Source organism: Glycine max, chromosome 15, assembly GCF_000004515.6.
Source record: "Glycine max cultivar Williams 82 chromosome 15, Glycine_max_v4.0, whole genome shotgun sequence".
In the NCBI taxonomy this organism is placed as follows: domain Eukaryota; kingdom Viridiplantae; phylum Streptophyta; class Magnoliopsida; order Fabales; family Fabaceae; genus Glycine; species Glycine max.
Window position 1 is genome coordinate 50,342,478 of NC_038251.2, and position 17,295 is coordinate 50,359,772.

The 17,295-nt window shown below is 30.6% G+C and overlaps 1 protein-coding gene and 1 non-coding gene across 2 annotated transcripts; both read left to right on the plus strand.

Annotated features, from left to right (window-relative positions):
- The first annotated feature begins 15,075 nt into the window (after positions 1–15,075).
- Positions 15,076–16,400, plus strand: LOC100784462 (uncharacterized). Its single transcript, XM_006598122.4, has 2 exons — positions 15,076–16,155; positions 16,251–16,400. The coding sequence occupies exon 1, from the start codon at positions 15,119–15,121 to the stop codon at positions 16,115–16,117; it is 999 nt and encodes a 332-aa protein (XP_006598185.2). The 5' UTR covers positions 15,076–15,118; the 3' UTR covers positions 16,118–16,155; positions 16,251–16,400.
- A 203-nt stretch (positions 16,401–16,603) lies between these two features.
- On the plus strand, positions 16,604–16,689 carry LOC112999659 (small nucleolar RNA Z122). Its single transcript, XR_003264869.1, has one exon. It is a non-coding gene; the product is annotated as a small nucleolar RNA Z122 (small nucleolar RNA).
- Positions 16,690–17,295: the final 606 nt, after the last annotated feature.

The following is a 17,295-nucleotide window of genomic DNA, read 5'->3' on the forward strand; positions in this document are numbered from 1 at the left end:
AAAGTAATGTATTTGAACATTATCATGACCATTCCGGTGGGTATAGTTGAAATTAGAAGTGGGTACATGGTAGTTTCATGTCTCATTGTTTGTACTCATGGCAAAACACCTAGCTAATGGATATTTTTGTATTGTATCTTCATGATAATCTTTATTCCAACCAAGTCAACACAATAATGGAAAAAAAAATTGTGGCTTGCTTCTTGTTGCTATAAAACTATTAACCTTCTTATATCTATCACTCCATTTTTATCTCATGATTTTATTTTTTTTGAAACTTGTTTAATTTTTAGATTTGATTTCAGTATAGCCATTTTAGGTGTACAAGACACACACATAGAAGAGGATTAAGTTACATAAAAAATAATTCTTGGTAAATATACTTTTTTCTATAACTATATATATATATATATATATATATATATATATATATATATATATATATATATATATATATATATATATATAATTTTATTCAATCCATGAATTGAAAATTCTTATTAAATAGTTAAAGTTTACAACTTTTTATAAAATTAAAAAATTATTTGATACCTCATTAAATAAAGTTAATTAAACATATATAATTAATATATTTTTAAAAAAAATAAATATTGACTGCAAGATTACAATATATAATCAATATACCTCATTAAAAGATCTTTCATTTCTCATATATGTATATCTATATATAAAAAGAATATTAAATGAAAGATCTTTAATCATGAAAGAATGGGGGTGATAAATCTTAACCATAGAATAAAATTATGAAAAGTTAAGATTAACTTTATGTGTTCATTAAATAAATTTTAAATAAATTATATATATATATATATATATATCACTTAATTAAATATGAATTATATATATATATATATATATATATATATATATATCACTTAATTAAATATGAATTTGGGTTTCTAACTCACATATTTATGTCATCTCAAAACCTAACTGAATAAGATTAACCTCAAAATCCACTAAATTTGACTTAATGATGAGGAGTTAGAGCAGAATGCATAACATCATATTCAAATATGATTATTGTGCATTAAAAAAAAAAAAGACTAACCTCGGTAACTATACGGGGATCTCATTCTCTGTCCTTAAACTTAAACTTTAAAGCTTGTGATTTTGAGACTCTTAGGAACTCAACACGAAAGTTATATAGCCTAAGTATGCCTTATTTGATTTGAAAAGTCTTTTTTTTTGTGAAATATTTTATTTAAACAATCGAGGAAGACTGTTCTTGAATCTCAGGTACGTTTTTTATTTCCTTTTTTTCATTTCTTTGCAGATATTAAACGCATCTCCATGATCAAATAAATAAATGCTTGAATCGAAGGAGAAAAATGTTCTGAATAAAAATGAGCTAAATGAAATTTGACCAGGAGATTCGACTTTTTGCTCTTCGTACATGATGTGGGCTTGAGGGTTTGTCATTCAAGCATGTTAGCCAATGTTATAACCTTTAAGTGTCATTTTCTTTACAAAAATTAAAGATAAAATGTATGTATATACTCAACTCGTAAGTATCAAAGGTGGGATTAGTGTCTAATTTAGTGGATGAGAAAAATTGAAAAAATCATCTATCATGATACAAACAACGCCCTAACAATGCCAACGTGGCATTGTCAGGGCTGACGTGTCGCAATGCTAGTATTCCTAATTCTCGCCCAAAAATATCTCTTCACTATGCATTTATTTTTTTCGTCGTTTTGTGAGCATGGTTCACTTACCAATGCATTTTTTCGTTTCCAGCAACGCTGAACTTATTGTTTTATCTTTTCGAGTTTCGGTTGGGTCTGCACTGTTCATGCCTTTGCATTTTTCCGATTTCCATTTCCATTGTGGCCTCTGAATTCTCTCCCCTTTGGATTTCCTCTCCATGGTTTTCATTTTCCATTGTGACTTTCCATTTTTCATTTTCTCTCGTTTCGATTTTCACTTCGTTCGTCATTTCTGTTAGCAATCCTTTGCATTTTTTTTTTGTCAAAAGCATTGTTTGTTGTTCGTTTTCGGCTTGGTTTAGCATATGATGGTATTTCAAGCCAAAAGGTTCGACCTTTTTGTATTTTATCATGAGTTTGTTGTGAACTTACCCTTTGAGATGTTGACTCAATATTGAGAATGTGTCTGAATTCAGACCCTAATTTAGGGAATTGTTTTCATTTGATTTTTTTCTGAATAAATTTTTATCCTATAACTAAAACATAGTTGTCTATATCAGAAAATGGTGCAACTTAAAGCATAGTTGTTTGCTTTTTGACTTGATCCAACCTTCTCTTTAGAATATCAAAATTAAAATGATATTCTATTTTATATTTGCTTACAATATTGTTTTTAAAATGTTATTGCAAGTCATTCAATCGGTATGTTTTATTTTTAAAAATGTCTTGCAATATGCACCTGCAAAGCTTAGACCTTTGTTCATTTTTGATCATTTGTTTATCGTTTCCTATACCCAGCTGGGAAGCCTTTTGATCTTGCATGTGCATCATGTAGTAAATTTTTTCATTTTTCAGGTTGTAAACTTCCTTCTCTACCTGTAATTTGCTTCACTTCTTCCCCTTAATTTGCTAGACTTCATCTTCAATTGCTTTGTTTCCTCTTCTGGCTTCTGGCATTTCAAATTGAAGGTGAGCAAGTTGAAATTTATAAATAGAAATACACATATTATTTGTTGTGTTATATAAACCTCATTTTTTACGGGTTATGAATACCTAAACCTAAAAATGTTATTTGTATCATAGAGGTCTATATCAGAAAAAGGTACAAATTAAAACATAGAGGTCTATATCAAGGATTTTTTCATTTTCGTTTTTAGCTTGGTTTTGTATCTATGAGTTGGGAATGAGTATTGAAAATTGATTTTCTAATTCCAACATTGTAAGACAACTTTTTTTTTTATGTCAATCTTTCCTTTGTTCAGATCTGTGTCAATGAATTCATTTTTTTTCATTTTCATGTTGGTCATTGTTTTCTATCTGCTTGAGTCGATACATTAGTCAACCTGATTGTGAATCCTGCTTTATTATTGATTTCCTTACATTATTGTTTTTAAAAATTCTTATATTTTTTTATTTGCACCCCGATTTGTTTTTTTTTTTTTAGAATCCTATCTTTGATACACACTCTTCATGTTTTGTATTTGCTTGCATGTTGAGCGAGAATGACAAAGAAGCCGAGAAAGATAACTACAAAGAACGACAGTAAACAATATGTTTTCGTCTACCCAACTTTTCTACCTTTCATCATTGGATTGTTGTGATGATCCATTTTTGTGGGCCTTTGTTGTGTTTTGATCTTGCGTGGTTTGCGATGTTTTTGTTCTGAATGAGTTGCGAGAAAAAACACCTACATAACTTCTTTTTTATTTCCATGATGGCCATTGGTTTCATGTGTTTTGATTTGGTTATATATGTATATATATTTATATATCATCATCTATCATGATACAAACAAGGCCCTGACAATGCCAACGTGGTTCGACCTTTTTGTTCATAAACGTTGTTTGTTGTTCATTTTCGACTTGGTTTGCAGGTATGATGGTATTTCATGCAAAAAAAATTTACCTTTTTTAATTTTATAATTAGTTTGTTGTTTTGTATACGAAGTTTTTCGATTTTTCTTCTGTGGTTTGTGGTTATGTACCATTTTGTTCAGGGTTTGTTGGGTTTTCATTTTGCATGTGCATCATTTACTAGCTTTTTGTGGTTTTCTCAATTATCTGAACAACAAAACTTAAAGGGTTGTTCATTTTTTATCATTTGTTTATTGTTTCCTATACCTAGCTGGGAAGCATTTGGATGGTATTTTACTTTTTCCGTCTTAAAACAAGGCAAAAGGTTTGACCTTTTTTATTTTCTCATGACTTTATCATTTTCTATACGAAGCTTTTCAATTTTTCCTGGGTGGTTTGTTGTTATGTACCATTTTGCTCGGGGTTTGTTGGGTTTTGATGTTGCATGTTCATCATTTACTAGCTTTTTGTGGTTTTCTGATTCATCGCAACAACAAACCTTAGAGCTTTGTTCATTTTTTATGATTAGTACAACATGTTGGACCTTTTTTTGTTCTATAATGAGTTTATCGTTTTGTATACGAAACTTATCGATTTTCCGTGGGTGGTTTGTTGTTATGTACCATTTTGCCAATTGACACCTGGAGATGAAGGGAAAGGGACGGCAGCCCAGCTTCGGGACTCACGGAACCTTCTAGGCTACAAAAGAAAATAAAAATTGGACGCTCCTCCAGCTTCTGCTATTTCAAATACAACCAAGTGAGCAAGTTGAAATTTATAAATATATATACGTGGTTGAGTTATATTTTAAAATTTTATCTTATAATTATGTTTATGATGTATGCATTTGATTTTTCAGGTTGTAAACTTCCTTCTCTACCTGTAATTTGCTTCACTTCTTCTCCTTAATTTGCTTCACTTCATTGTTTTTGTCTCAAGGATTTTTTTTATTTTCATTTTCAGCTTCGTTTTCTATCTATGAGTTGGGAATGAGTATTGAAAATCAATTTTCTATTCCAACATTGTAAGGAAACTTTTTTTTTATGTCAATGTTTCCTTTGTTCAGATATGTGTCAATGTTCCTTTGCTTAAATGTTCATGTTTGTTCTGCAAAGATGTCCTACAAAGAAGGCCTTCACAATGCTTTGTTGATGTCCGTTCTGCATGTTTCGCAACATGTTTTGTTCATTTTATCGTTATTTTGTGGCCACATTATTGTTTTCTTCATGTTTTAGCAAATGGTTTCCTTTTTTTTTCATGTTTTGATGTATCACAAGTCAAAGGGTTTCAAGTGTATTCCATCTTGGTTTTCTGATGCATCGCAAGACACAAGCTTAGATTTTTAAAAACCATCGATCTCCATGTTTGCAATGTTTGCATTCTGAATGACTTGCGAGCCAACAACTTCATAACTTTATTTTGATTTCCATGTTGGCGATTGTGCAGATCTGTTTGGGTAGATACATCAGACAACCTTACACCTTTGTATATTTTATCCTTAGTTTATCCTTTCGTATACCATGTACATCATGTGCTTCCTTTTTTTGGTCTTCTGATTTGCCGCAACAGATACGCTTACATTTTTATTGTCAATCCTGTTTTGTAGATCGATTTGGTTACATTATTGTTTGAAGTCTCATTTATATTTGCTTAAATTTTTCTGTCTATGTTAGTGTTCATGTCTGTTATGCATCTTAATGCCACATGTGCATTAATTTATACTTATATCTTGCAAAGAAATCCTCATTTGGGGATTGTTATGTTTCACTTCTGAATGAGTTGCTAAGAGGGACAGCTTTGTTATTTTTATTATTACTTTGTCATTTTCTATACCCACATTTCTTGCATTTTGATTTTGAATTTTGCTCCTATACCTGAGGACTTTGGTATCATATTTTTTATTTGTAATTACCATTAAATTCATTTTAATTTTATTGTATTATCATTCAATTTTTGTATTATCATTCAATTTGTTCACAACATTTATGTGTTTTATTTTTGAAAACAATCATTAAGTATTGTTTTAATATATATTTTGAATATGAAAGGTGATACTTTGATGTGCTTGCAGGTTGCCAAGTAGTACAGTGACGTACAATTTTAAAGTTTCATATCAATGTTGACTTAATTATCAAGGTACCGTGTAAAATGTTCAATATCCCTACAATAGATCCTATTGGAATTAGTGTCTATACATGTACGGTCCACTCCTATACTTTATAATATTATATTATCGCTATAATAATATAGTATGTTCTAGTCGTCTCTACAAAGTTCTAGCCATCTAATCATTTTTCACAAGTCAGAAATGTAATAATTATTTTCACCATTATCAAAGAAAACCAATACGGGAATTGTTAAAGCCTCCCAATTAATATATATATATATATATATATATATATATATATATATATATATATATACATATATATATATATATATTCATTAATTATTAATTAATATATTCAAAATTCAAAAAACGAGTACGAGAATTGTAAAAGACTCCCAATTAAAAGCGGTTTCCAATGTATAGGAAGAGACGTAATTAAAAGCGATTTCCAATGTGTAATAACTGATTCGACAAGTACATTATGTATTTACTAAAGCCCATTCAATACAAACTACAAAACCTCAGGTATATCAAATCATAACCAACAGTTGTCCACGTTTCTTTTCTCATTTCTCCAACAACATCACTCAACCCTTAACAGTACGAGTACACAACATCAACCTTCTCTAATGCGGTAAGTTCTTTAACATTCTACTCCTTCCTCTTTTCGTTCTTATTTTTATTCAATAACTTTCCACATTTGTTTCATCAGACATCCTTACAATGATGATACTCTATTTTACACTTTGTTCTTCATTTGATGGTTATTATATCTATATTATATGTTTATGCTCATTATAGACTACATATTCACGGTGATATTTGTAATTTTGTTGACTAGGATATTCATCATGTTATCATGCCTATTTTTGTATATTGTATGTCATTTGTGTGTTGCTTCTTATATGTGTTTGTTCCTTATAAATTGGTTATTGACTTCATGTTTGTATGCCTAATATGGACGGTTTTCACGATTTTCATCATTACCTTCCATGGTTCTTGTTATGTTTTTTTATCTATCTTTATGTATATTTATGTATAACTTCATTATAGGTTGTTTGCATTTTGACCATCGATTTTTGTGCCTTTGTATACATTGCCTCTTCTATTGTTTGATATTGGTTATTTGTAATAACCCATTATTTTTGTTTGTGTTGCCTTTTAATCCTGCATCTGCATCAATCAATACCATTATTTGGTTTTCTCAGTTAGCCCATTACAAAATCCATCATTTTTTATTATCCTGGCATTTGTTTCTTATGTGCTTGCATTTTGTTTATGTTTTTGTCCATTCCTTATTTGATTATTTTCTTTCGTACTTCAATATTCATGTTTGTATGTATAACATTTACAGTATTCTCCCCAAACTGATTTGTCACCTATACTTCCATTTTTCTTTTCCTCCCTAACAACCTATTTTATATCTTTTTTATAAAGCTACCTCATAGCCATCATCTTTGCACAACAAATATGACTACGACCAATGTTTGACGATTGGCTATTTTTTGGGTGTATCTTTCTTATTTTGTTCTGTAACTAATTACATTCAATGTTGTGCTATAGGGTCCATCAAATTGGATGGCAAGAACACGATTTACAGCAGCATTTCGTGTTGACAAGGTCAACATTCACAATCTCAACCACTTTTCCATTTCTCTTATTCCAAATAAAAAGAATATCTAATGCCTAATGTTTTCATGTTTCCCTGCAGAACATCATTGAAGTTCCATTGACTTACCATAGACAATGGAGGCCATATTACCCAACTTATATTTTATTTGACTATAATGGAGAACCAAGCATTTTGTTAGAGTGTGCAAATATGGCACACTATACTTTTTGCTGATGGGCTGAAAGAGTTTAGAAGAGCCCACGACATTAATGACAATGTCATTATCCAATTTTTTGCAGCCTCAAAAGATACTTCTTTCGACGTTGGCGTCATGGGACCTATCCATAGACGTCGAAGGTCGGTTGTTACAACCAGAAGGCACATCTTTATCGCTGATGTCACGCAAGAGATGATGGAACATAACAACCCTTTGGTAGGAGTTTGTTACCACTCAATGATGTTTTTATTTTTTTGTTCCCATCTTCTCTTAGTTCAAATAACATTTTCAAATAACATTGACCATTGATCACTTTAAATGGTCGTATAATCACTATTTTGGTTTCAATGCAGGTTCTTCCCGCAACAGCTTTAAATTTTTTGTTTGGATCAAAAAAATATGTTCCTATTCAACGTGCATATGGAAGACGTAAACAATGGCAGATCACCGTGCACAACGGTCTGCCATCTATTGCAGAACCATGGTTCCAACACCTCTCTCAAAATAATTTAATGGCAGGAGATGAAGTTATGTTCTTCTTCAGGTTTGACGAACATGTATGGGAGACCATATTTAGGAAACAAGTTATATGGGAAGAAGACCTCCCGGTTTGAAAGACCATGTCTAAAGTCGATGACTTTTTTTGTTTTAATTTTATTTATATTTTGATTAATGTTGTTAATCCAATACCTTAGGGTATTAAACAATTTCTTTGACTTTCTGTTGTACAGTTAATGGTTATGAACTTATTATGTTCAATGGATATATCTATATCTTTGTTGTTTCTTCAGTAATGATAGTCAAAATTAGAGTATGAGCCTGTGCATCGACACGGGCTTCTCGCTAGTTATATATGATTGTGTTATCAAATTTTTTAATAATAATAAATCTATGAATTATTAATATTCTTATTATATCATTTGTTAACGTTATTACATGACAATAAGGATTAAATTCATATTTTTTATCAATAAATATTAACTGTTAATTGCTAATTCTTTGTTATTGGAAGAATCAAACTCACAATCTTTTTCTTTCTCTCTTCTCTTTTTACCATTAAGTCAATCTTATAACTTTTTAAATTCAAAAATTTTAAATCTTAAAAAATTAAAATAAAAAACCCTATTTTGTACGGACCAAAATGTCATTTATACCAAATAGTAATGATTGGAGAAATGTTAGTTATATAATTACTAATACTTTCTTTTGAACACATTCATACCATAACTACAATTTATTAGAACTTACAAATTTTATGAGTATCTATCTTACTAAATGATCTCCAATCAAAATTTTAAAATTTATAATAAATTTTAACTAATAAAAAGTGTATCAGAAAATACTTCCTCCATTTTTTATTTATAAGATTCAATTACCTTATTTATCCATATTAATAAAAAATGATTATTTAGTTGATAATAATAATAGATTTGTCCTAATTTTATATTTTTTTTCTAAAATACTCTTATCGTTAATACTTTCCAACTTTTTCTAATTGTTTGTCAAGTATACTTAATTAAGGATATTTTTGTCTAAAAATAATTAATACAAAGAATATTATGAATTAAGTGTTATAAAAAATATCACTTCTAACTTGGATCTTATGAATAATAATGAAAATAATATATGATAAAAAAAAAAGTGAGTTGTGGACACTTCTCTCATAATATGTGATACAAATTATTTAAAGACATCATTCACAAACAAAAAATGAAGTAAAAAAATAGAAAATGAAAATATGAATTTAGGTTAAGTCTAATTGGAAGAACTTTTTCAATTAATTGAATATAAAAAGTCTAATACTCATTAAATGTAATTTGATATTACGTGGATGGTCAAACATAATGTTTTGAATTTGCAATAAAATTTTATAATAATGAAAAAAAATACTACAAACACACTTTCTTACACGTTCTTTTAAATGTATTGTTTTTTACTAGTTAAGATTTATTAAAAATGACTAAGTTTTGTAAGCCTACATCATATTTAATGATTTTATTTTCTGATTTTTTAATTTTTAATAAATTTTAATTAATTATAAAATATGTGATTGAAGGAGTATGTTAAAAAGGACTATGTTCTTAACATTTATCTTTAATCAATTAAAGAGAGTGCTTATAGAAATGTGTTAGAAAGTGAATTCCTATAACTTCTCTTATAAAAAATATATAAATATAAATGTTTCCAAAAAATTTACTACAGATTATTTAAAATTAATATAAAGAAACTAAAAATGAAAAAGTTAAAAAGAAAATATGAATATTGGTCAAGTCAAACCGGAAGAATTTTTTTATTAACAATATATCAAAATCTAATACTAACTAAATCTCATTTAATGTCATTTAACTTAACCTCTACATTCAAACTATCACAATATTCTTTTTTTTTCTTTCTTAACTACCATAATACTTTTAGTTTGCAATAGAATTAGGTCATATTCATGAAGACATTTTAGTTAGTTTGTAGTTTTTTTATTAGTTGAAAAATTTGTTTAATTATTTGGTAAATAAGTCTTTTTAGTAACTTCTAATATTTTTTGAAACATTATTTGAAGTAACATTTCTTAAAACGTTAGCTTTTAGCTTCTATTTTTCATATTTTCTTCCATTTTTATCCTTAATACATTTATTTAATTTCCTAGTTACCCTTTTTAAATAAATTATTTTTTTTTCATTTTACACTTGTCAACTACTTCAACAACTAGTTTTATCAAACACTTACAATTTAATAAGTTATCTTTTTAGCTGTCACCTACCAGCTAATTTTTTCAGTTTCTAGCTAACTTTCCAACTAATTTTTTCAAACATAACCTTAGTCAAAAGTTTTTATTCATAAAGAAATAAAATAATAATTTTAACAATATTTAGAAAACCCATTCTCCAAAATACTCAAATGCTCTAAAAAATTTAACTACTAAGTGCTTATTTGGGTTCCTGTTGGGAACGTGCGAATGTAAGTTGGGATAAGCATCCCATCACATGTATATTTGTGGTTAACTTAATTTTTTGTCCTCTAATTTATTTTTTACATTCAATTTGGTCCTTTAATTTTTAAAATTAATTCAATTTTGTCATGTTGTCTAAATTAAACTAACAATGTTACCACATGTGTATTTTGTGACGATTTAAAATCACTTAATGAGAATTTTAAATTATCACAAAATATGATTTCTTAATATTATTAATCCAATTTAGATGGTATGACTAAACTAAATTGGTCTTAAAAATTAGAGGACCAAATTAAGCTAAAAAATAAATTAGAAAAAAAACTAATTTAACAGATAATTTTTTACTCCAAAAGTACATTGAAAGTTTTCAAATAGTGAAGCCATCATACCCTAATTCATTATATTACATTTGATTGAAAAAAAAATCTCTCAAAAATAAGTTGTTCTTTTCAAAATTAAATTGCCCTAAACAATAAACATGTAGTCATAAAAAAATTGTGGAAGAAACTATATTTATACTCTTGAAAAGTGTACACCTTCACATTAATATTTAAACTAAATTGTAATTTTGATCCCCCCTAGTTTCATAAATTTGTGATTTTCATCCCTATGGTTTTAATGGTAAAATTAGGTCCCCCTAATTTTGAAAATTGACGATTTAAGTACTTTCATCCACCTGCTCTCATTGATCGTCAGAATATGAACGTTGGCCAATTAATTGTTAGGTGACACAATCATTAAAAGGTAATTAGTGAATAATTAGGATTAGTAGGTTAACTGAGTTAAAATTCAATAAATTCATTAAAACCCACTAATTATTAAAATACTTCTAAAATAGATTAGTGAACCCTAACCTATCTCAATGTTTTTCACTCATGAACCCTACTCAGTGCCTTTCTTACCCGTTTCTCCTTATGATGAACCCAACACCTCTCTTACCGATCATGCCTGAAACTAAATGTTAGGTCAAAAGACATTTATGTCTTGAGACAAATCAAAACCCTTAATTATTTTGATTAGATATAAACAAATACAAAGGTTAAAATATGTGTCTTATGCGTTATCAGAACATGTGTTGTGAAGGTCGCGTTTGATATTTTAAACGGTAGCAAGATGAAATCATGATATGATATGACATTAGAGTTGACATTTAAGACTTCATTTAATACGCTATGTCTGAGATTTATTTTACAAAGATATTCTCTTAGGATCTATCAAATCCTATAAAGAATAAATGCAGCTAAGCTCTGAAATTCCTCAATCGCCATAAAAGAAGAGCTTTGCTACATAGACCTACTCTGACACAAAAGGAAATGGTTTCCTATTGAAGTATTCAACACGCCAGCGACGGAGAGTGGTTTCTCAGCATGAAGAAGTATGTGCATTAAATGCACACATTTAATGTCCCAATGGCCTTTTTCTTTAGACATAAGCTTAAGAAAGGAAATGTATCTATTTAAAGACAATGAATACTTGATTGAAGGAGGCCTATAAATATTAAAAGCTTTGAAGACATGAAGTATGATTTTGAAGCCTCATTATTTCATTTTTTGCACAAAAATTTATTTGTTTAAATCCTTATAAAATTTAGAAAATTTCTCAAAACACTTCATTCATATTAAGAGAAAAGACTAAGTGCTAAATTTATTTATTCATCTATAAGACGATGGTGTTAGTCATTGTGCAATCAACTAACAAATCTTCTTATTTGTGTTAGAGTTAGTAGTAACTTAGTAGGACAAAGTATATTGGCTGTAACAAGCTTGGTGTAAAGCTTGAGTTAAGGAGCCAGAAGTGACAATGATAAATACTTTTAACTTGTTGAAGTTAGTGGAACTTTGTGATTTGTCAAGAACTAGACGTAGTTTTAGTGGTTGAGACGAACTAGAATAAATCCTTCACGTCTTATTCTGTTTATTTTCTCTTTCGTTATTTGAACTAACCTATGGTTTGAATTTGATTTTTGCTTTTGAAAAACTTTTTTTATTGTATAAAGATCTAAAACTATTGTCTGATCTTTCCAGCGAAAATCTATTGTCTGTTTTTCCTAAGTCTTGTTAGATGATAATTTCGTTGTTTTAGAAAAAAGGTTTTACACGTAGTAAAAAAAAATCACAATTCAATCCCCTTTCTTGTGATATTTGCCTTTACACTGAAAATTGTTCTTTGATATTAGCAACCCCGGTAGAGTGAGAGCGACATTTAAGTCAATGATGAATCGTGCTCGAGCAGAAGCTAAAGCTACATCATTCATATGATTAAGCTAACCATGTGTCTTTCAGTTATCCTTCTCCTTTCCACCTTCATAAATATCCATTCTCTTTACCATCTTCTTGCATAAAAAATAGAGCAAAAATGATCCTCAAGTCCACCAACTTCCCAGTAATTGGTAGCTTGCACGTGTTAGGGAAGGTCCCACATCACACCCTCAAAGTCTTGGCCCAAAGATATGGGCCTATCATGTCCATGTGCCTTGTGTGTGGTTCAGTGTGGTCTGCTTTGACAACACCATGACGGGCCTCCACCTCTATAACCCAATCGACGTTGACGCCCTTATCGAGATTTGTGACCTATGAACCGAGAAGCGAGACAAGGAGAGAGATTTGAGTTTGAACAAAGGTTGGATCTAAAGAAGCAAGATCTGAGTTTGACAGAGGTTGAGTTTGGATCTAAAGTGAGATCTAAGTTTGGATCTAAAGATGTTTCGTTTGGTGTTGTGTTTTATTTGTGCTTAATGTTTTGTGATAATGATGAAGAGATACTTGATTATTGGGTGTTTGGTTTTCAATTTTCAATTAAGCATTGACGAGGAGAGTGTGACGTCAAGAGTGGATCTGGCTTGGGGTTGGGTGTGGGTTTGGTTTAAGTTGTCAATCCTTGTTGCAAATTTGGGTTTTAGATTGAGTTGTTTGACTGCAGATGTTGTGTGTGATGAAAAACAAGGAGAGGTTTAAGATTAAGATGCCCAACTTTAGTAGAACCTTTGTCACAAATTTTGTTTTTAAAAAATTTAATATTAACTTAATCAACCTACTAATCCTAATTATTCACTAATTATCTTCTAATAATTGTGCCACCTAATAGATTAATTGGTCAATGTTCACATTCTAACGGTCAACGAAAGCTAGTGGATGAAAGTACCAAAATTGTCAATTTTTGAAACTTGGGAACCTAATTTTACCAAAAAAAATCAAGAAGATGAAAATTACAAATTTGTGAAACTAGGGGACCAAATTGTAATTTAGCCTAATATTTAAAATTAAGAATATTCAAATAGCTTTCCAAATTGTAATTCATTGATTATATTAGTTCAATTTTTAAAAAAATATATGATATAAATGATAATGTTATCAAACATTTGGAAACAAAAACGACAATAAATAAATAATCAAGTTTGGGAATTTAGATAAAATAATAAAAATTCTTAGGTAATTATTTAAAATTTCTTTAATCTTATAGACTAATATAATTACTAATAAATCAATTAACACAACTTTAATTTTAAAATAATTATTATAAAAATTAAAAAAATTATTATATAATAATTTATAATGAGATGACAATATAAAACTTTTATAGTTTTAGTGTATCACCTATTTTTCTCTTACACTTTATAGTCTGTTTGCTAAAGAGTAAATTGGAAAATAGAAGCGAATGAGATTAGAATAAATTGAGTTGTTTGATAAAGAAGAAATATAAAATAAATAATTTTAATAAGGATGAGATTCATTATACTATTTCTCACATATTTATATTTATTTTTCTATTTTTTTTATATTTATTATCTATTTCTCTTTAACTTTTTTTGGTGATATATTTTTCTTCAATTGAATACCTTTAATATCTATTCACTGCATGCTTGATTTAGAGTTTAAATTTATTACAACATACATCTTAATGGAGATTCAACGAACGGATAAAAATAAAATAAAAACAAAAATAAAAATTATGAACCTTTCCCAAAACAATTTTGCCTCAAAAGTTATTTTTATCTCATTTATAAACATAGTTTTATTTCTTACCTATTGTTATTTTTTTCATTTTTTTCTCCTCTCTACCAAACATATAAGTAAGGATAAAAAATGATAGTTTATTATTTTTTTAAAGTTAAATTACTCATATATCCCTATACTTTCACGATTCTTATTTTTTTAGTTATTTTTAGTTCCTATCCTTTACATTTTAATTCTTTTTTAGTCCTGTAATCTTAAAAATGATTTTTTTAGTCTTTATAATTTCATGATTCTTATTTTTTAGTCATAATAGTTTTCAGATTACAGAAATTAAAGAGAATTAAAATATAAACTATAAAAACTAAAAAAAATACTTTTAAACTACATAACTAAAAATGACTAAAATATCACTTTTAAATTATAAGAACTAAAAATGTAAGAATCATAAAATTTTAGGGATAAAATAAATAATTTAACCTTTTTTTAATTTATAATTTTTATGGTATATATATATATATATAATTTATTAAATTGTAATTGTAATCCAAACTAAATCATACGATCTAATCTAAGTTTTTTTTTTATATATTTTTTTTCTGTTGAAACCAGTGAGAGTAAACCTTAGATAGGAGAGAGAGAGAGGGAAAAGGGGGAGACACGTGGCCCTAGTTTCCATGTAGGTGGAGAGAAGTGTTATATATGCGAGTCCTTGTGGCAGTCACCATCGGCACACACAAAGTCAAGTCTCTTGGTTGCATGATCACAATGCCCTCTCTCGCCATCGAACCCACCTTCCTCGACTTTGAGTTCCCTCTAGACCCTCCCACCACCATGCTCCCCGCCGACCAGCTCTTCTCCGACGGCAAACTCCTTCCTCTCCACCCCCTAACTTCCACAATCACAACCTCCAAATCCCCCTCTTCCTCCGCCGTTAACGCCACCGCCTCCGCCGCTACCACCGCCACCACCGCTGACCCTTGCCTCTTCTCCCCCAAAGCCCCACGCTGCTCCTCCCGCTGGAAAGACCTCCTCGGCCTCAAAAAATTCTACCAAGCCACTAACAACGCCAAAGCCGCCCCACCCTCTTCGGCCAAATCCCTAAAAAATCTCCTCCACCGCAAAACGACGTCGCCTTCACTCTCCTCGGAAAACGCGCCGCTGCTAGCTTCAAATTCCTCCGACGCTGAATCCCTCTCCATCACCTCGTCGCGCCTCTCTCTTTCCTCATCCTCCTCCGGCCACGACCACGACGACCTCCCCCGCCTCTCCCTCGATTCCGAAAAACCTAACCCTAACCCTAACCAGATCTCGCTCCACCGCAACCCTAACCCTAGAATCCGCCTCGTCAGAAACCGCACAAACTCATTTGACGCTCACAAGCCCTCATCGGACCAACATTATTCCCGCCCGGGGAGGAGTTCGATCCGGCGGGAATCGGAGACGGTGACATGCAGGGGAGTTTCTGTGGACAGCCCTAGAATGAACTCTTCGGGGAAAATAGTGTTCCAGAGCCTAGAGCGAAGCTCGAGTAGCCCCAGCACGTTCAACGGTGGTCCCCGCTTCAAGCACCGCGGAATGGAACGCTCTTATTCCGCCAACGTTAGGGTTACGCCGGTCCTCAACGTCCCCGTTTGCTCCCTCCGCGGCTCGTCGAAATCGGGTTCGGTTTTCGGGTTCGGGCAACTCTTCTCCTCGCCGCAGATAACAACAACGGGTAAAGGGCACCACCAAAGTGGTAGGAGTAATCGGAATTGACGTAAATACCCTTCTATAAAGAAACAAACCAAAAAAGGGTAACATATTGTTGACTAGGTTTTTTTTTTTGTTTTTACCTTTTTTGCCACTTTATCAACCTTTCTTATCTAATCTCGGAATGGAAACATTGCAGGAAGAGGACGTTGTTATTGATTGAGGGGTTTGGTTGGCTGATTTATTTTGATTTTGTTAAGGTTTTTTTTTTCCTTCACTTTTTAGGTTACTTAATGTAAATAGATGCTGTTGTTTGATGATAAATCGATAAAGATCTAGTTACTGTTTCTATCTTGGTTGATTTTTTATTTATTTTAATTTTTAAAGTTTAATAATGGGAAAATTGGAATGTGTTTTTTTTTTTATTTGTTCTATTATTAAAGTGTTTCGAGATCTGTGGAGGAATCATGTTGAGCTTATCTTGCGTGTCTGCTTGCGAGTTTTGTTTTGTTTTTGGGTTTTTGATTATTTTTTTACTGTGTGGTGAAGTGTTTTGGGAAATGATGCCAAAGATTCAAACAGAGGCACCAGCTCTGCTGAATTATTATTATTTATTTGCACGTCAGTCTGATCCCAAAACCTTCATGGCATACAATTAATTAATCAACCTAAGTTTTTATTTTAGCTAAGTGACAACATTGATGTGTTTATTTAACCTTTTTTTTATGTATAATGATATAGTATATGGATATATTATGTTTTTTTTTTCTTACTATATGCCTGAGGGGTGAGTGAGTGGTCCACACCTGAAGTTCAGTGTGTGTGACCTTTATGGAAGATTCAATTGGGTGGGGCAGGGTTCTTCTTTCTTATAATCAAGATGTGTGTTGTTGTGTGTACTTTGATTTGGGACATTGGATGAGTTTTTTTCCTAGAACAGATTATCAAACCTTGAATGAATAATCTAACACGATTTTCACTATTAAATTTGCCCGTTCTGTGCGTCCAAAATTTTGGTGGAGGAGTGGAACAGAACACCCACAAATCGGGTCATCATCTTTGTTGTCGGATAGACTTGTTCCTTCACTTCACTTTGATGAATGATAAAAAAGATCTTACTCTCGGACATTTGATTATTATCCAGCCATAATGGGTCCCTCCCTAATTAGATATGGTAGGACCATTTCCTGTTTGCTGCAAGCAATTTGATGATATTTGCTATAGCCAATGTGCATAATTGAGGG